This window comes from Echiichthys vipera, assembly GCF_963691815.1.
Source record: "Echiichthys vipera genome assembly, chromosome: 1".
NCBI classification, from domain to species: domain Eukaryota; kingdom Metazoa; phylum Chordata; class Actinopteri; order Perciformes; family Trachinidae; genus Echiichthys; species Echiichthys vipera.
In genome coordinates, this window is record NC_139826.1 from 16,623,342 (window position 1) to 16,643,453 (window position 20,112).

Below are 20,112 nucleotides of genomic sequence, written 5' to 3' on the forward strand. Positions count from 1 at the left end.
AGTGAGTTTCATCTGAAGTGACTCAGGACAAATGATTTATCTGAAAACCAACCTTGATCAGATAATGTCATAGGTTTACAAATGTCAAGATCCCAGAAAACGAATAGTTTGGCAGCCTTGTAAATGTGCGTGTTCTCTTTCCTGCTGATAAAAAGATCACACCACTCCCATGTCTGTCTGTTATACAAGTCAGGTTACTTAAAACAAAGACTGGTAACACAATGAGAGGTGTGTTCATCGAGTTGTGTATATGAAGAGTTTTTGCTGATAAATAACCTGTTGCAAAGCCTACTGGATATGAACTGGTTTTGCCAAACCACAACAAGCTATGCAAAATCTGTGACTTGGCCATGCATAGCTTCTACGCTGGAGATCAAATGAGATAATTAATACTATTAATTCTGAAATGTTATTATTTTTTATTGTTCAGAATTTGAAAGAATATCAGCTGTGGCTATACCACCGCTGTACTAGCATGCTTTTTTAAATAACCAAGGCACTTCAACAAAAACCTTTAATTTGTGAAAAAAGCAGTGAACAAAATTAGAGAACACTTTCAGAAACCTCCGAGTTATTGATGTTAATCTGGCACATGGTGAAAATTTACTTAATTGTTGGACACACTTTATTTATCTGGCAGCTCTCCTGGTTACTTTGCAAGATGGCAAGCACCTCTAAGGTGACTGAAACCCTGAGACAGCAGGTTGTCCAGATGAAGGCCAAAGGGACGACCCTCTCAGCCATCAGAGAGGTTGGGTGCTCCAAGTTTGCGTTTTTAAGAATATTGAAACTTTACAAGGACACAGATTCATTTAAGTCCCTCAAAAAAGGCCGGTCGTCCACGTAAAACAAGTGCAGAGGACAAGATTGTGAAGACTCTCAATGGGGAATCGGTTCAACACTGCAGCTGGAGTTGATCGCCATTTCAGTGCTGAACAGGTTAGGGTCTGTCTCAGCACACAGTGTCTCGTCGTTTAAGACAATTTGGACTGAAAGCCCACTCTGCAGTGACCAAACCTTTCATCAGCAGAAAGAATGAAAAGGCGTGGCTTGTCTTGTCTGAGGAGCATGTTGTGTGGACAGAGGAGAACTGGTCCAGAGTTCACTTCAGTGATGATAGATACGTCAAAATTTATTTGTCTCTGATGGGAAACATTATGTCTGGCGTAGGGCTGGGGAAAGACTGAACCCAAAGTGTGTAAAGAAGTCAGTTAAATTTGGAGGAGGAAGTGTCAGGGTTTGGGGGATCTTTCAGCAGCAGAGTGTGGCCTCTTGTACAGCTACATGGCAGGGTGAATGCAAATGTTTATGTGAACCTCCTTCAGCAACATGCAACACCTTCACTGCAATTGTCTCCCAATCAACTGCAATGACAGACAAGACAATGCTCCCTGTCACACTGAAAAAGGCAGTTCCTTGAAGGCTTTGAAGCTAAGAATGTTGAAACAATGAAATGTCCAGCCCAGAGTCCAGATCTAAACCCCATAGAGAATCTCTGGAAAATCCTTGGCAACAAAGTAATGTGTAAGAAACCCACTACAGTTACTGAACTGTGGAAGAGACTGAAGAAGAATGGACCAAGATCAAACCAGAGCAGTGTGAGAAACTAGTGATGTCGTGTGGGCGCAGATGTGCTGAAGTCATTCAAAGCTGTGGCCTCTACACTTCCTATTCCTTTTTTAATCATATAGACCTAAGAAAACATTGTTCAAATCTTCTCTTCTGACACAATGGTTACTGTTTTACTCATGTTTATTTTTTTCATAAAAAAAAGGTTTTTGTTGAAGTGCCTTGGTTATTTAAAAAACAAATAACAAATGCTAGTACAGCAGTGGTATAGCCACAGCGGATATTCTATCAAATTCTGAATAATAAAAAAACAATATTTCAGAATAAATCAAGAATTAATAATTTGGTCTCTAATTTTGATCTCCTGTGTATAACCACACAAAAACTTATCAAGACATGAAAATAAAGCTGTTTTAAGATGTGTGTGTGTTCTGCCAACCCCCCTGCTTTTACCTCGGTGAATAAGGAATCGTCTTCGGCCTGATTTGGTTGAAGGCAAAAGTCAGCTTCTGAGCAGCTCGTTGTTGTTGAATTTCCTGGAGTGACGCAGAGAAACAGCACGAAATCACAGCTTTTTAAAATATTTCCACAAATGGAGATTCTTTGATACTTTTGTCATAGCCACAGTTTTCTAGGTTTATGTTTTAATATGTAATGAAGACTAATAAATGTCTTTAGGACCTTGATCACACCTGGCATTAACATACGTCTTGGGAGATCTGATCAAATTGGAAAACTCTTGATCAGTTCACAGCCGACATTATGTTGGTGTAAAAACACCAGCTGTGTTTTACATTCAAAGTCAATGCAAAGATGCAAATTTGCAGTTCACGCAAGTTGAATTATTTGAGCTGGAGTAATCAAACTCAAGCAAGTAACATGAAGCAAAGTTGATTTACGTGGTCAGTTTGAACACAACATTAGAATGCGTCTATAGTGACCACCTATGATCGGATCTCACTTTCCCGCTCTATGCAAATAAACATGGACATCATTTTCTTTTTGTAAAAACAAAATATGTTGTGATGCACTTCCTGTCACATGCCTAGTCTGATGGAAATTAAAAGAAGAAGAAATCAAAACAATACAGACTGAGTCTATTCCTTACTGTGATCAAAGCACCAAATCACCAAAGATGTTTGACACAATCTTGATATTTCTCTATGGGCTTGTCAAAAGAAATTCAGAGGTTGTGGAGAAGCAAGTAAACGAGTACTTAGTTTCGCTCACAGTTGAGTAGGCTACGATGTTGCCTAGGACACATTCATATCCACCCTGCTAAAAGGAAGTGGCCACATGTGCCCAGACCACCTTCGAATGTGGTCTGAGTGATCAGATTTCAATGCATCCTCAATGTGTCCTGGGTGGGTTCAAACCTGTACTTAGAGCTGTCCACTTGTGATGGCATCACTCAAGATGGATGTTAAAGCCAAGAGCTAAAAGCAAAGACTTTGTGTTTGTGTTTATGAGAGATGACAAAGTGACAACATTGTTTGAAACATTACGCTTTCAAAAGGCTGTAGAGAAACGAGTACAAACCACAGCAACACATCCAACTATATCTAACCAAAGATAAGTTTTGCATTCAGATGTCATACGCTCTCAGACTGGGTGTGTTTGTGCTCCCTACCCTGAGACAAAGGTGCAGCACAGTGTCCTCCTTGTAGATGCTTTGCCAGGTTTGGACCACCTCAGGAAGGAAGGATTTGACTATGTACAGATGTCCTGGTTTCAGGATGTCGTACTCTGACCAAGTGCAGAGCACCTTGAGGGCCCGTCTGAGTCCACCGCCCATCTCTTCCTTGCTGAGAAACTCTATTTTGGCACAGAGGCCCCGCTGGGCCCAGGAAGACATGCTGTTGTTGATAGTGTTGGGGGAGCTCTCCTCCAGACGGTACACAGTCACCGGCTCCCCTGAGGGGACACAGAGCAGCAGGTAAGTTACACACCCTGATAAACACAGAGTTGGTTTGATGCTTCTTGAATTAAATTTGCTGGCTTTAGGTCATATCCCTGCTGACATGAACAAAACACATTTAAACACTTTAAATTCTACCGCTTTACAGACTTGGGAGACAAACAGGGGAGGCAGAAAGATTTCAAAAGCAATTAACACTGTTATACTATGTAAGGGATAATGTAGAGTGACCCGGTCATTATTGTGAATAGAACCCCAACAGGGTGATGCAGGACCACATCGCAAAGCCACAGTAAGCAGCTGCTTAGTACACAGCTACTTACTCAAGAAATCAATAGTCTGACCGAAAGCTTAATTAAAAAATGATTTATTGCGTCCACTAACAATAGTCTCTAGACTCTACAGTTGGAACTGCGTTCTCAGCCAGCTACAGGTGATATTAACCTGTTGTTTCCCTCTGACTTGATGAATCAGCTTTCTGCTCCAGTCTGCTCCAGAACTGTCAAAGTCTATTGAACTTTTGTTTTCCACAAACCAGCTTTTAAACACTGCCATAGGCCGTACCGTGTACTGCAGTGTTTACTTTTATGTCTGTACATTCCTCTGTCGCCCAGCTCAGCAGTGGTTTTTAACCTGCTGCTGTGCTGTTTACTTATTCTCTTTCCAGCAGTCTGATCATCAACCATGAATCCAAAGTTTCCTGCTCTCCGAATAAATTAAAATTAGAAAGAATAACTAACAAAACCTTGCTTGGACCACACCCATCTTTGAACTCAGCCTTCATTTGGATCTCAACACCAGCTGTCACGGCTGGTAAAGAAGGCTTTCACCAGAGAAAGTAGTCCTTCTATATAGGTAACTAGCCCAACACATCAAAGCAGCAGGAACTGCCGTCTCTGAGTCTGGAGGAATTCATGAGATTTGTTGCAGTTTAGCAGTTCATTTCAGACTAACTTAAACTAGCTCACTGGTTCAAATGGACGATGCAAAGAAACTGTGTAATCCCTGTGCTCTTAAGATGGTTCAAACAAGCACATGTTTTATTAGGTGCTAAGTAAGATCTGTGACAAATACTTTTAATCAGCCTAAAGCCATAAAATTTAGATTTTACAATGTATATATATGTATCTTCTAAGAGCCTTCAAACTTCAAACATGAATTGTTTGCAACTTAGCAAAACAATAAACTTCGAAAAGCTGTTGCTCACATTACATCACAGGAGTCTGGATTTAATGATAACAGTAAAAACATTACTCAATGGCATTTGAAGAGAATACTACGATGGTATGCTAATAACTGGTGCCCCTTTTTCTAAAACATACTGTAACTACTGTATATAATGTGTTTGTTGCAACAACACTACCATGGTGAAATGTCTTGAAACTGCATGGATCAGACTTACAAGCATTAAGACTTTTACAGAAACAACTACAGAAACAGCAAAATAGTGAAGAAAACATGACTGTCACTCAAAACTGTAACAACATCATCATAAAAACTTATGAAGGGACTCTTCAGCAGGGAGTGTACCTGAATTGTGAAGCTCAAATAATAACATTTAAAAACAAACACAAAAGGGCCGCACCTTTGCTTTGCTCATAAACAGCCTGAGCATGACTGTGCAGGTGCAGGTGTGGGAGGTTCAAAAACAATGTAACAAAACACATCTCATATCTGCTTCCAAACTTCCTCATTCTAACTGCCTGCTGACTGTTCACAGAAGTGTCTGCAGTGTTTTCATGACATGACGTGTCTGGAAATTCACCGTGATCCAGACTTACCTCTAGGGGGCACAGGGGTGAAGGGGATACTCTGGGACAGCCTCATCAAGTTGTTGCGCTCTACAGCTGCAGGAGGAAAACACAAATACACAGACAGGTTAGGGAAACTGCAGGAGAAGAGTGAACAGATGTGAAACTACTTTGTCAGCTAATTCATTGTGCTTCGCCTTGGTAAAACATTTTCACACACTCTCAATTAAATGCAATATGTCAATTTAACTAATAATCTACACAAAGCGTTTTTGGAACCTAAAATAACATACAATGATACAATTTAATCTTCATATCTCACCTGAGTACTGGTAGCTTTCCATGGGCTTGAAAGGTGAGCCAATAGCTATGGAGAACAAGAAGAGAACGGTTCATCTTTTCACAGAATTAGTTGATCAGTTGCACTAGTTGTCACGGACAAACATTTGGGCAAATTAATTCAACAAAAACACCCTGAGCTGTTCCACTATCCACCAGTAGAGGTCTCTGTGCATCAGCAGATCAAGCTTGATGCAACAGTTTCACTTCCTGCAAATTAACCTGTGTTGCTAGGCAAAAAATGCACAGAAACAGTGAAACATCAACAAGTACAACCCTCACGTTAAATAGACCATTGAACCAGAACTGTCTCATTATCATCAGTTTATTGGTCTTTCTGTCAAAAACTGTGCAAAATATTGGAATTTTGGCTGCAACTAGTGACTGTTATTCATTATAGAAACACCTGTCACTTTACTTCTGATTAACTGATTGTGTAATTCACTAAATGTCAAGAAATGGGGAATAACTGACGATGTCAATTTCTCAAAGCCCAAGATTTCTTCAAATGTCCTATGTCCAGATAACAATCAAAAAGCAAGACATTTTAAATGCAAAATGAAATAAAACCGGAAAAAATCCTCACATGGGAGAAGCTGGAACTAGGGACTGTTTGTCATTTAGACCTTTTGATTAACAAAATAGTTTCATCCTAATTTTCTCTTGATCAACTAACATATTATTGGACTAATCCTTTCAACTGTAAAAACCCTGATATATGGCTCTGATTGGTTGTGCTGTTTGACCAGTCGGTGTCAGTTACTCACAGTCCTTTCTGGCTCCGAGCAGGGTGTGTCGAGGCGTGTAGAGAGAAACCGGAGCTGGAACCACAGAAGAAGAAAGGAGCAGTGAAGCTTTCAACCAGATGAGTAAACATACATTAAGTTATGTACAGCAGAGTTCACCCTCTTTTCTATGATGTACAGTACTTGAACAGAGAACTAGAACAAAGTTTCAAACCGCCGGGCTTTCTATTTTAAAGTAATGTGTGCAAGTATAGAGCTTTAAATGTGTTTGATATAACTTCTATCAACCTCTCATGATCTGGAATAAAAAAAAAAAATCTACAATATTCATGAAGTAACACAAAACATGCTCCTCTCTGTGGATGAAGGCAAATCACAATCAAACCATTCTCCTGTCACTTTGCTAACAGAGCCTGTGTAAATGCTGCTGGACCAGCTGATCTAGACAGAACGAGTCTAAACTGTGCAAGATGGAAGAACTACAGTGAAACCAGATATCTTACCATTTGTATCTTCCCCAGGGGCTCGTCTGACAGAGAGCAAGAGAGACAACAGAAAGTTTAACAAAACAGACATGAATATCATTCTAATTCATCAATGCATTGCCTCAATTGCATTTAAATATGGTGGTAAGTGCGCATCAGACCTGTGTGTGTGTGTGTGTGTGTGTGTGTGTGTGTGTGTGTGTGTGTGTGTGTGTGTGTGTGTGTGTGTGTGTGTGTGTGTGTGTGTGTGTGTGTGTGTGTGTGTGTGTGTGTGTGTGTGTGTGTGTGTGTGTGTGTATGGTTAGCCAGTGGGAGGACACTTACAGGCTGCTGGCTTGGGCTGATTTAAACTGAACTCTTTCCTGGTGGAGTAATGAGAAGTCGTTAAATGCCGACAGAAACAACAACATTGATCAAGTTAACTTCATTATTTGTACTCGTGAAAGAACACACGTAGTCACATTTCTTACCAGCACTGCAGCCCTGGGGTCCTCGTGGATGAGGATGTCTTCAGCTGACACTCTACTCCTGTCCTTCTTCGTCAGAGCTACAGAAACACAACAAATAATCAACCATAACGTGCTTGTAGGGTCACTGAAAACGTAAGAAGCAACTGGTGCAGATGACTGGGACTTACTGGAGTCAGGATGGAGGAAAACCGGGTTTTTGTCAAACTCTGTGAAGCCAGCGTAGGAGTTGACTGCTCTGATATGACCCTGACCTTCAGCCTGTGGCCACAAAAACACAGAGAGCAATGGAGACACAAGAAGGTGTGAGAAGATAAACATTATTCTAAAACACTGTATTAAAGTATGTCTGCAATAAACAAGATTGTCAAGGTAGTAAACTAACAACACACACAACTTCATGGTTCAGGGTTTCCCTACAGAGTTTATAATGGAGGCATCTCAGCCTCTGCTAAGGTCAGAGGAAATTACTACATTTTTACTGTATGTAAGCCACCATCTAGTATTTATTGAAGCAATTCATTATTAGATGAGATACATCAGGGCCTCTCAGTTGATGGATTGATCAATCACATTGTTCAATAAGGGCAGCACGTAACAATCTTGGGGGGGGGGGGGGGGGGCAGTTTTTACAAGTAGGGAAAGAGACCTACAGTCCAATCAGTTGCTGATACGTTAGAAACAAACTGCAGATCAGAAAACAGGCTGAAACGTTCGATAATCACCAGGTGGACAGCTTTTAACAAATAGAGTCAGCACCCAGTTGAAGTTTGGTCAAAGTTTGTATTACCACCTCTGCTGATCAAGCTGCTGTGCTTCATTTAGATGTGACACATTGGGGCGACATCACCTTACCAAGGAGGCACAAGTTTTTACTTGAATATCAGAAAATCTACTTGAAGGACCTTTAAAACAAGTGATTTGCTCATCATCAATTATCTACAAAGTGTTCAAATATAACAGGAACACACTTTGAACCAAAACACCTTAAAAACACATTTTTTTCACCAAACAACCATAGGATGATTCATCACACACACACACGCACGCACGCACGCACGCACGTATGCGCACACGTGCACACGCACGCACATTTACCTGCGATCTGGTCTGTGTGACCGGACTTTGCTGTCTGCTGGAGGTCTCTTTGGGTGTGGAGTGCTGGAGGTCCAAACTGTCTTTATGTCCTGAAAGCAAGAAATAACGTCAGCCCACATAATGGAAATTTAAATGGCCCTGTCAATCTATAACATTAACACAATAAATACATTTCTCTTTTGTAGTAATTCATGTTTCATCATGCCTCATGTTACAACATCCCACCAAAACAATCATGAAGAATTATTTGTGTTTACTGTTCCCATTGTGAAATACAATCGCTGTGTAACATTCAGAACAAGACGCACTGTCCAATCTGGTGACATTATCATCACCAAAACGGTCAGCTAAACATCTAATTCTTATAAGAGACTTTTCACCTCCACCTGCCAAACATATCCTTTATCGATCACAGTTAGCGCTGAAAACCTCAACCAGTCAACCAATCATTCATGCTCCAGTCACAGTGCATATGAAAACCTCAGAACCACCCAGGAGCAGAAGGTAAACGCGTCAGATAAGAGGTCTGAACAGAGAAGAGAAAGGAAAGGAAAAGGCACCAGCTAAAGATCTACTGGGATCCTGATCTGGAGATGGACAGGCCCGAGCACCCGGCAGACGCAGGCCTCAGCACAAGCTCAGACTGAAACTCAAACCTCTCATTGTGTTTGGCCCTCTTGCCGTGTCCCTCTTGCCGTGTTCCTCTTGTCAAGCGGGACTTCTGATCCACTTTGACCATCACAGCCGGACGCTGGAGGGGCAGGTGATCCTGATACGTTCCATTCTCTGCTCCTTTGTCTGCGGGGTCTCATGGGTGCCACAGCAGGGGCGTGCGCACAACAAGGCAGACTGCTATTTCCATTGGTGTCACCCAGTGATGATTCAGCTTCAGGGGCTAGTGGGATTTCAGTGTCTGTAGTCTGTCTATTCAGAGTGCCTGATCTGCCCTCGTCGTCGCAGAACGCCTCGTTCACGTACCCCAAACAAGTCTCCCTCTCTCCCCACCCCCCTCCTGACCTCTCAGGCTTTGCAATGCAAGCAGGCAAGCAGGCAGGCCGAGCAGAGCCCGAAGTCTTAGACACAATGACAACAGTAGGATACACACACACACAGTTTTCACTCTCCTCTTTCATCTCCTCCTCAACATCACATTCCCCAGTCTCATACTTACCCACAAATGCCCCAAACTCTACAGTGGTGCTGTCTGGCTGGAGGTGCTGCTGGTAAGACCCAGCTAGGAGAGTTCTGGGTGGCTGGAGCCACTGGGCTGGGAAGGGGTACTGCTGATGTGGAACTGAGCCCAGGGGGAGGGCACATTTGGCAGGCTGGAAGGAGAGTCGGAAAGGCCGGGCTCTTGTGGACGGGTCAGCTTACTTTGGGTGAGAGAGTGGCCTCTGAGACGCAGCTCGGAGGGGACATGGCTACAGCACTTTGGACAAAGGCACTGGAGCCGGCACTGTTTGAGGAGCCAGCCTCTGCAGCACTGCGTTTGCCCAACACGGATGATTTGGAGTGGGGGCCAGTGTCTGTCGCCACAGGGGCGATGTTGGGGACCACGTTCTTAGAGAGGCTGAGCTCCCGGGTGATCTGATTGTGGACCTTGCTGGCCTCCGACGCCCTCTGAGCAGTGAGAGTTTTCAGTGTATCCACTGTCAGAGCTGAGAGGTCCTGCAGGTGGCCAATCTGGGAGTCCAGTGTGTGCAAAGAGCGTTTTATAAAGTTGACCTTGTTCCCAACCTCCCTCAGCTGCATACACATGGTCTCAACCCTGGAAATGACAAACAGTAGTTTCAGTTACACACAGCTCAGCTTGTGTTGGAAGGAAATATATTAAAATGTTGATATTATATTGGTAAAATTAAAATGTCAACTTCTCAGCTCATAGTCCCCTTTAGTAGCGGTTTCATTGTAGTGAGCTACTGTTTTGAAACTTGACCTTGCTGTGTACTTTGACAGTTTATTTAAAATTAGACTTAAAAATATATTGCAATATATTGAATCTTAACCACTGTATCCTGATATGTTTCATCAGATTCTTGCCAAGACGCAGCCCTAACATGCGCACACGTTTGTTAAATCTCAAGGTCACAAACATTCATGCATTTTGGTGAGTAACATTTTTTGTTCATTTACAGGAAAACTCCTTTAATCCGTTAAGTCACTATAGCACAAACGCACAACCACAAGAGCACAAAAGATCATCTTTGACCCCTCTCACCCTGCCCCTCATCTGTTCTAACTGTTATCCTTTGGGAGGCGCCATAAGTCAATATCCACCAAACCATCCTCTTTAAAAAAAGTTTTTCCCCCTCAGCCATACAGACTTTCAACACTTTGTACTAATTACCAATGCACCTGCACTTATTTCCCTGCAAGTATTGTTGTTTTAATTGTGATGGTGCTGGTCTTGTTGTGTGATGATTGAAATGGGTGTTGATGTTTTTATAAGACTGTCATGTGGCGCTGCTATGTGGTGATATCTACCTTGTTTGTTTTGTCATGCGACGTTGCACTTGTGTTATTTTTCTTGATTTTTACACTGAAACTGAGCGTATAACATGCTGTGCTGAAAGCAAATTCCACCGACCTGGTCGTGTGGTCATTATTTAAGGATTGTTAGACAGGATTGTGATTAAAAAGGCAAGTAACAGTCTCACTTTTCTGAGGTAAGACGTATGCGCTCCTCACTCCCCGTGTGAAACTGATCTTCCTTTTCATGAAAATACGTCTCCACACACTGCTCCTCAAAATCATGAAGCTTCTTTTGGTCTTCTTCTGTGAGGAACAGCTCTGAAAGAAAGAAAGAAAGAAAGCAGACCTGTGTTACTGTTGGAGATTTCCTTTAAGATGAAGATGGTCACTTTCTATTAACGATATATATATATTCTTTTAATATTTATTTGTAAGAAAGTAATATATCTCTGACTCCATCTGCTGTACATGTCTGCTCCCACAGTTCTCTCTGTGTGCTCCTAATGGTATCTGCTAGTTTCCACTGCGCATGACGAAAAAAAGTCACTGTCAATAACTGCTCATGAACTCCAAAACCAAGCCCCGCCCACCAGCTGACCAGGCGGTAAAATGTTCTCCTTTTACAGCTTAATGGTGCACTTAAAAAATATGTTTCGGAAAACACTCAATACACTAACAGAATACGGATTTTTATTTTTGACCAGCGCTGCCGTGTCACAGTTTGATCGGAGTGAGCAGTTATTGAGACTGGGTCAGTGACTCCTCGGCTCTGAGTGGTTGTCAATCAGGTGCAGTGGATCCAGCAGATGACATTAGGAGCAGATTTAGAGAGGTAGGGTGAATGCTATTTCACAGATCATTGTGCTGTCAGAATATAGTGACAGTGTCAGCAAATCTGGGAAACATTTTTTTCCTTTTTACAAAAAGTTAGAAACTTCAGCTTAATGGCCAGCAACTTTTTTTGCACATAAAGCATTTTAATTCCAGATGCTGATTCTATTTAAGAATCAACGTTTAGGAGACATAAGGTTTCTGCCATAAAATAACGGAAGTGTGGCCGTACTTGGTCCATAGGTATGTTCCTTCTTCCTCTTTCTACACATACAGAAGAGGGAGTAGATATGGCAGAGGAGGATGAAGGGGGGTGGGAGGACAGGCTTCTCATGGTAGGCCATGATGAAGTGGTAGCGCTGGTACTTCCACACCAGATTAGAAATGGACTTCACTTGCAGATACACATTGCTGGAAAAGTACAGAAATGACACTCGGGATGAGGATGTTGCGGAGAATGCCTCCAATATTTGACAACCAAAGCTGGGCTACTATGAAGCTAAAGAGTAGCCACATTATTCTAGATTTAGCAATGAAATGTTGTGCACTTACTTGAAGAAGGCGATGAGGAGGTTTACCATTAGTATATACTGTACAAAGAGGTAGACTGCTTGTAGCAGAGGAGTCAGCCAGACTCCTGCCGAACACAGGGACTTTACAGATGGATCACTGTTATTGGCACACACTGTGAAGAGGAGGAGCCTTTTAGGAATCTGCACACACCTGCAAGTACGCACACACAAATCCTCCAAATACGCTAAATCTTTATTCTAATGTATTTGTTGTGATGTTTAAACTGCATCATCCCTATCCATTGACATTTTTAAAGACGTACCAGTGTAAATAGAAAAAAAGATGACACGTGAATGTGTATCGTAAAGGACTTGCTAACAGGTACATGACATTAGCTGCTTCCATCTGAGGTGTGACCAAACATGCTGCATCTAGGATTTGCTCAGAGGAATATTTTGAATATCCATTTGAAAACTAACCTCTTCTTGTTTTATTTTCAATAGAATAATTTCACGATTACTTTATACTGCCTAATTGACATCTGGCTATTCACAACTTCCAGGTCTTAGTAACAGTGAGAAACCATGTGAAAAATTTCAACAGTGTGTGACACCTTGGGATGCTAACTTAGGTTATGGAGGACAGCCAGGTGTTTCGTTCCACCAGAGCTTCAAATGAGTTGAAGCAGTCGATGCTGTGGTGAAGCAAAAAGCCCTGCCCTCCCCAAAGAGACCCGCCTTGGTTGCTTCCGTTTGTGAACCATGTTTTGTGAAAGAGGCTGTGAGGGAAGGCATTGATTACGCCGTCATGGGTTTGATTTTAAGTGCTTGTTTGGAGTGACAATCAGCTATCATGCTGTGGTAAGAAGCTTTGAATAAAACCAGTCTTACCCTCGTAATCTCCCCTACCATCCTCATCGTCCTTACCATCGATTTCATAAGCATACACTTCCCCGTACATCATCCAGTACGGCTGGAAGACCACATCTTTGGCCAGCGTCCAGCTGGGCTCCTCATGTGGATACAGAATGGCTTTCCTCGGTACACCATAGCTCAGCAGGACAATAGCCATTATTACCACAATATAAAACATGTTGGCCACCTGTAAGAGATGTCACACATACTGAATGAAACACATTGCTAAACTTGAAATAATGCTGGGCTTATATGGTACATCTGGAGAGTTTTTTTAGTGCACACACACGTCTACTCTGGGGATGCAAAATCTAAACTATTTTATTGCTTTTTATTTGAAAACGCACTTAAAAGTATTTTCACTTTGAATAAAAAGGCAATGTTCTTCCATTATTTGGTTTAGTCTAGTGTTGCCTGTTTCAAAGCAATTATTGATTGTTGCTGTTGGATAAAAAGAACTTTACACCGTCTGTATTGAAATCCCCAGGGCAGACACGGCAATGTTGAAGGGTTTATGACTACTTACAGTAACAGCTATGAAGGTGTATATAATAGAAACCTGATGACGCTCTAATTAAATCTCACTTAAAAGAAGGAGTTCAATATTTTATGAAATACACTTATTTGCTTTCTTGCTGAGAATGGGATGAGAAGATCGATACCACTATAACACTCAGCTTAGAGACAGGGAAAATAACGGTAACGTGGCTCTTTCCAAAGGTAATACCCTACCAGCTCACTAATTAGAGGACCCAACCAAAAAGTAGTCCCACGTGTAACCTCCTAAAAAAAAACTTGTGCTTTTTGCACTTTTGTTTGAGTGCAGATCAAACAAACCATGTGTAACTTGTTATTTAGTAAAACTGAGAATGAGGTACGGGTAAACAGCCTGCTCCCCCTGCTTCCATTCTTTATGCTATGCTAAGCCAAGCGTCTTCATATTTAGCCTAACTCTGAAAGAAAGCAAATTGGTATACTTGAAAAGTATTGTCAAACTACTCTTTTGACAAAATTAAATCAACTCATTTTGTCCATGACCTTCATATCGTTTCAATATTCTGTTGAAGGTACGCTATCAACTCAAAAGGATAAATAAGTACTTTGTTAAAACTACGACATGTAGCACAGTAAATGGACAAAAATAATAGCAGGACTGGTGAGAAGTCTGTTCTAAAACTGATGGGGCTGCTCAGGATAATACAGTAGATTACAATACCTGGTAATGTCATGTAGATGGTTAATGCTCTTTAAATATGAATGTTCAAACTGATAAAATGAAAACATAAATATTAATATCAGCAATTTCTGAACGCGCAAAAACATAGCAACAACTCTCCCAGTATGTTAATCATTCTCTCATCAATCATTTTAATGCTGTATGTACCATAGAATGATCACTATGAAACATTTCTAACATAGTTTCTAATAATTTCTTACTGTATATAAGGTGTTCTTCTATGTAGAAAAACATTCCTGACTACTTACTCTACATCATACGGTGATGTGACTTGAACTCACCATTTTAGCAATCATCATGACGTACGGTCCAGCTTGCTGATTCACAGCCAGTATATCCAGGAGTCGCACATACCAGAAGATGATATTGAGACAATACACCGTCCTCCCAGGGACAAAGGCTTCACCTCCGGCCAATCTCAGGCCAAAGCCAATAAAGAAGGTCACAATGGCCAGAAAGTCAGACACATTGAAATAGTCACTAAACCACACCTTTATCTTCTGGCTTATTTTGCCTGCTTCAGACATAAACATCTGGAAAAAAAGATGGAGAGAAGAAGAAGAAATACTGCTGAGGAGATTGATTCATCTGCAGTCTTTGGTGAAGTTTAAATGACTTGTGACTTCTGGTATCTTCATTCATTTTACATCATCACACATCTGTTGCACAAACCTCTCGAATTTTCTCAATGGCCGAGGTGAATATGTAGAGGATGACCACCCACTCTTGAGGAGAAGGCCAATCAGGCATTCTCACCAGGACCACATAAGAGTAGAACATCAAGAAGCCCAGGTAGAAGAGCTGACAATGAGAGAAACACAAGACTTATAAAAACAGTTTTTTAACTAATTAAAACATTATCTCTGCCGAGAAGAGGAATACTGGAATTATTTTTAACTATGTATGCTATAAACGTGGGAAATGTAGATATACTGTACATCTATAAGACATGTTGGACGTAGATGATAACTGTGTTGACAAAGAGCCTCTAAATTCAGACAGTTCCTGTGAGGGAGGCTTCCTCTCTCTCAAACATATTAAGACGAGGTCAGTTGAGGCCCTCTGAAGGGGCTAAACCTCACCATAGCACTTTGAGTTGGGAGTAAATAGTCTGCCATTTTGACTGAGGCCTCTTAGCTCTTAGAGCTCAGCTGGCGGTTAGCTGTGTGAGAGAAGACAGATTTCCTCTTCTCCGTCTCAAGTGAAAATCACAGTTCCCAACAAAGTCTGCTCTGAGAAAGGAGGGGTAAGCGGTTCAGGGGATTATATAAGAAATGGAGATGGGAATTTTTATCCTAATAATAATTTAAAGCTGCCATCATCAGCATTTTCATGGTTACACTGAACAAAGCTACTGTATGTAATTGGACTGGTCACTGCTCTCATCAACCCCATGGTAGCTGCACCATACAGTCACGATCTGCTCCTCACAGCGTGTTCAGAAGCATTGTGACAGCCATCACTTCTTCATCTCACATACACATACATTTCCAGGTTATTATCGACCCACACCAGCATTTTCTCCCGCCATAGGCCTATATGTGTTTTGAACTTATTAACCCCTAACTACACTGACTGATCAGCTCAGTCTGTGTGTGTCACTTGCTGCGCTGGGCAGAGAAATAAAGTCAAGGAATCTGTTAAACACTGTTGATTTCTTCCCATGGAGTCGACATGAAAACTCCATGTAAATCCAGTCAGCTGGTGAAGGCAGGTTATCCAGCCACTGTCACTCGTTTTATGAGCTGCTGACAGACTAACTGATGGGTTCTCTCTACTCGTCACATACGGAGGCTTTGGGTCCGTCAGGTGCCGACACTGTGACCTTAACTTGCAGCCTGATGTTTAAGAAGCTGCGGGGCACGTGTTACGCATTTGTGTCACGGTGCTAACAGCACGATCCTCTTACATTGCTCACTGCTGTTGTTTGTGTCTTATCTGTCACTTTGTTGCCATTTACACTTACATATTCATATTGTGAGACGACTTTTCACCTGGATGACAATTATTGTCGTATTTTATTATTGCAAAATTTCGTGAGACGATATCTCGTCGCACCCATACTATGAGGTGTGATCAATGCTGTGTGTTGCCCTCCACTCGAATTTTTTTTTACCTCAAGGCCACATTGAGATTTCCACGTTTATTTTTTTGCTGTACGTTTAAACGAGCCATCAGGACTTCTAAATATAGGTAGAAAGTGACGCCACAGTCATTACTCAAGCACCGAGAGTGCAGATCTGGGAGACCAGGAAACCCTGACCAATCAGAGCAGACAGGTCTATTTCAGAAGGAGGGCTTAAAAAGACCAGGCGCTAAAACACAGCGTTTCAGACAGGGTGAATACAGGTATACTCAAACATTATGAGAAAAAAGTGTTTTTTTTTAACATAAAAGCATGTAAACATGTTCTGGTGGAAACCTAAAATACTGGCTTAGTTCAAATCAAAACGCTTGTGTTTTCATCTTTTTCTGTATAGAAACAAGTCCAAGCTGGTACATGAACTCCCCAAGGTTGGCCTGCACTTGAAAAAGAAAGGAGCTCTTTTGTACAACCCTGTTGCAGACTGTGGGAACGTTTGTCCATATAGGCAGGTGAGATTACACATGCACACTCACACACACGTCCAGTATCTTGGTACAACTTGGATTAGGTCTATGGTTTCAAAAATTGCTGAACCTTGACATGCAAGGTGTGAACTGCTGGAAAATCAGCCATTAACTCTCCCCATCTGATGGGTAAGCTAGATGTGTGCTGCATTGATGTGTTGAAATTGGAATGGAAGCAGGTACAGCAGATGTAGATAAGCTTGGGCAGAGGTAGACTTGTAGTTTCAGTGATAGTATCAGCACTTCTCAGTCTTGAACAGCCTGAAAAACAACCCTGTCTCTGAAAAAAAAAAAAAAAAAAAAAACCTCAATGAGGACTCCCAGGCTCCTGAGAACCAGCCTCAGGCTTGTGTATATAAATACACAAAGAACAAGTGAGAAAAGATGAGCGATCATCCCATGCAGGATGCATCCCATGTGCTTAAAATAAGCCTTAGGGGACAGGATCATATTCTAACTCGCCAGGAATCACACTGCTATGCCATTTTGTGAAAGAGATGATCTGAGTCCTGGATTCCATTAGATTCTACCAACGGCACAGAACAAACACTAATGTGTGTTGTGGATTGAGAACTGTATGATCGAGTTCCCTGAACTTTCCTGTGGGCGGTGCTGTGGGAATATCAATCCACCCACTCAATACTGGAATACATAGCCAGAGAGCTGTGTTTCCAATACCTAATGTCTCTGATAAGACAAGGCTGCACCTGGTTCCCTTCTACTATTTGTGGCATTCATGGAGAGACTATCAATCACTGCCAGCAGGGTTTTGTGTCAGACCATGCTGGAGGAAACCTTAAGCATAATGCAGAGCTCTCAGTTTCTTGTAAATTTTTGGTCCGAACTTCACCAATGACCACATCTCTAACAGCCCTGCTGGACTTAATTGCCTCAGGTACTGAGGAGCAAAGGAAATCAGCGAGCTAGTTAAGTCCCTTTTGCACATTCCTGTTTCCATTTCTATGGAAGCCAAATTCCCTTATTTTACGCAAAAACGTAAACAATCTGTGTTAAGCTACTGCTCCTGGGTAGCGACATTCTCTGAGTCCTACCCAGATGAACAACCAAAAAATAGATGGTTGGATGAAATTGTAGATGACTGGATGTGTGTGTATACATTCTCTTCTGTAATCTCCATACCGTGTTGGACCAGAACTTGACAATGGGAGCGTGGTAGAAGGCATAAATTTTCCTGGTTAAGGGCAGCTTCCTGGAGCGTATGTGTGTCTCCATGTCGTTCTTTGCCTCCACATGGTCGTGGGATCTGGCCTCCTTGAACACATCCTGCAGACAGGTTAAAACACCCAAATTTAACAACAGCAGGCCTAAATGTTGAGAGAAAATGAGAAAGTAAAAAGTAAAGAGGAGAAAGTGGGTGAAAGAAAGTAAGCAAATCAATGTAAAATAGTACATATCAAGAGTCTTTTCTTATTACAACCTGTTCACAGCTTATTAAGCCATTAACACAACCTAAACTATGAAACTACGGTATTTTCGATCTTCATCCTCTAATAATGAGTTCGGACATGACATTTTCAATAATTTATTTCATTGTAGGACTGTTTTAACGACATAGCATATTTTAGTTTCATATAGAAAGGAAAAAGTGACTGGATAAGGACTGAGTTAATCAAACCATCTGGATATCTTCCGCTGTGTTCTGGAAGTTGTGTTCGCTGTCCTCCATGGTGATCTGGTGGTCGTCCTGACTCTGAGGGATGTGAGCCATCTCAGCCTTGGACTTGTACTCCAACAGAAGGATGGCAGGAGGCACCAAGATGCTCAGAATGACCTGGAGAAAAATACAGACAGTGTATGGATGGAGACGGATTGGGGGGACGGTTCAGACCCTTCAGATAGCCTCATTGCCAAATGCAAGACGCGGTTAGAGAGTGGCGACAGCTCCAGTGGAGATAGGAAATGAAAGAGAAGGATCAAGAGAAACAAAACAACATTTTGTCTGGTCTTGCAGTTTTATATATATATATATATATATATATATACTCAAAAAGGTGAGTGTCTTTTGTAACAGAAAGGAAATCTGAACCCAAAGTAGTGATTTTACAGTGAAAATAGTTCCTCAGGTTTTATAAATGGGTTTGACCTACAATTCAGGAAATGCTTGCAGCGGGAAATCAACTGAGATAAACGAGTATTAATAAACGTTATGTGAATAAAACCTTGTTGAGTGACATTTTAACACCTCAACAAAGTACTTCAAGTGAGATTGGGATTAGATATGAGAGCAGACCTTTGCTCAAGCCCCAGGAATACTGCAAATCACAAATATTAAACCACTGTAGTATGTTTTAATATTTGAATTAAGCTTTACATAGACTAATAATCCACACTGTCAAACCTCAGCAGCCACTGAGCCACTGAAAAGCAAGGCATTGGTTCCAGCACTTAAACTTTAATTTGTTACTGAAAATAAAAAGCTAGATGGAACATGAACCTTGTACCAGGAGTTCTTGCGCATGTTCAGTCGCCCCATCCACATGTCTGACAGCAGCAACTGGGTGCAGGTATGAGCCACAAAGGGCCGTAGGTGGGAGGAGACAGCCAACTTCAAACATGTGGAGTTGCTCCAGTTCTTCAGCTCGTAGGTGAGCAGCTTCATGGCCATGGTCTCATCCTGCCTAAACGACTCCTCCAGTAGGTCCACTGCTAGCGTCCCAAATTCACTGAAATACATCAGCACAGTTTGTGTAGTCCATACACATATACTTACTTTTATAGAGAAATGGGAGAATTTTATTTTGATCAATCAAAAGGCACAGAAAAACTTACTTTGAGTACTCCTTGAGCTCCTCTGAGGTGTCGTCCACCACGTCACTCTTCTTGGCCTCATAGCCCATGGATCGGCAGAGTTTACAGGCCACCAGTGCCTTTGCCATGTTCTCCTCGCCGTGCTGCCAGAAGAAGAGCGACATTTTCTGCCTCTTCATCAGCACAGCCCACACCAGCAGCTCATTGAAAGGGTATGCAAACCGCCGCGTCTCAGGGTCGTCTATGTCCACAATCTCTTCTTTGCTTCTTTTCTTGTTCTGCTCGATGGAAGACTCAAGCTGGTAGGACAGAGAAGCAGCAGTGAGAGGGTAAAGGACAGGCAGACTGCAGTGGTTTCTCAGATACAGAAAAAGATCTTTAACTCTAGACCCT

General features: G+C 41.8%; 2 protein-coding genes across 2 annotated transcripts in view; both read right to left on the reverse strand.

Annotated features, from left to right (window-relative positions):
• Window positions 1-71, reverse strand: part of LOC310951538 (transient receptor potential cation channel subfamily M member 7-like) — a gene marked incomplete at its 5' end in the record, with an annotated part of 3,260 nt that extends 3,189 nt beyond the window's left edge. Inside the window, one exon of the mRNA XM_083919818.1 lies at window positions 53-71. Within this exon, the coding sequence (XP_083775944.1) occupies window positions 53-71 (19 nt within the window). The remainder of the gene's footprint in view (window positions 1-52) is intronic.
• A 1,947-nt stretch (window positions 72-2,018) lies between these two features.
• Window positions 2,019-19,860, reverse strand: trpm7 (transient receptor potential cation channel, subfamily M, member 7; the record flags this gene model as incomplete). Its single annotated transcript, XM_083919829.1, is given in 23 exon segments — window positions 2,019-2,105; window positions 3,200-3,483; window positions 5,269-5,334; window positions 5,561-5,605; window positions 6,345-6,398; window positions 6,827-6,852; window positions 7,133-7,170; window positions 7,279-7,355; window positions 7,446-7,536; window positions 8,374-8,462; window positions 9,545-9,613; window positions 9,616-9,780; window positions 9,783-10,141; window positions 11,031-11,163; window positions 11,909-12,087; window positions 12,229-12,361; window positions 13,116-13,290; window positions 14,622-14,873; window positions 15,013-15,141; window positions 18,091-18,234; window positions 18,587-18,742; window positions 19,413-19,634; window positions 19,741-19,860. Coding segments are annotated over 22 exon segments (2,865 nt in total). The 5' UTR covers window positions 19,527-19,634; window positions 19,741-19,860.
• Between the last annotated feature and the right edge of the window lie 252 nt (window positions 19,861-20,112).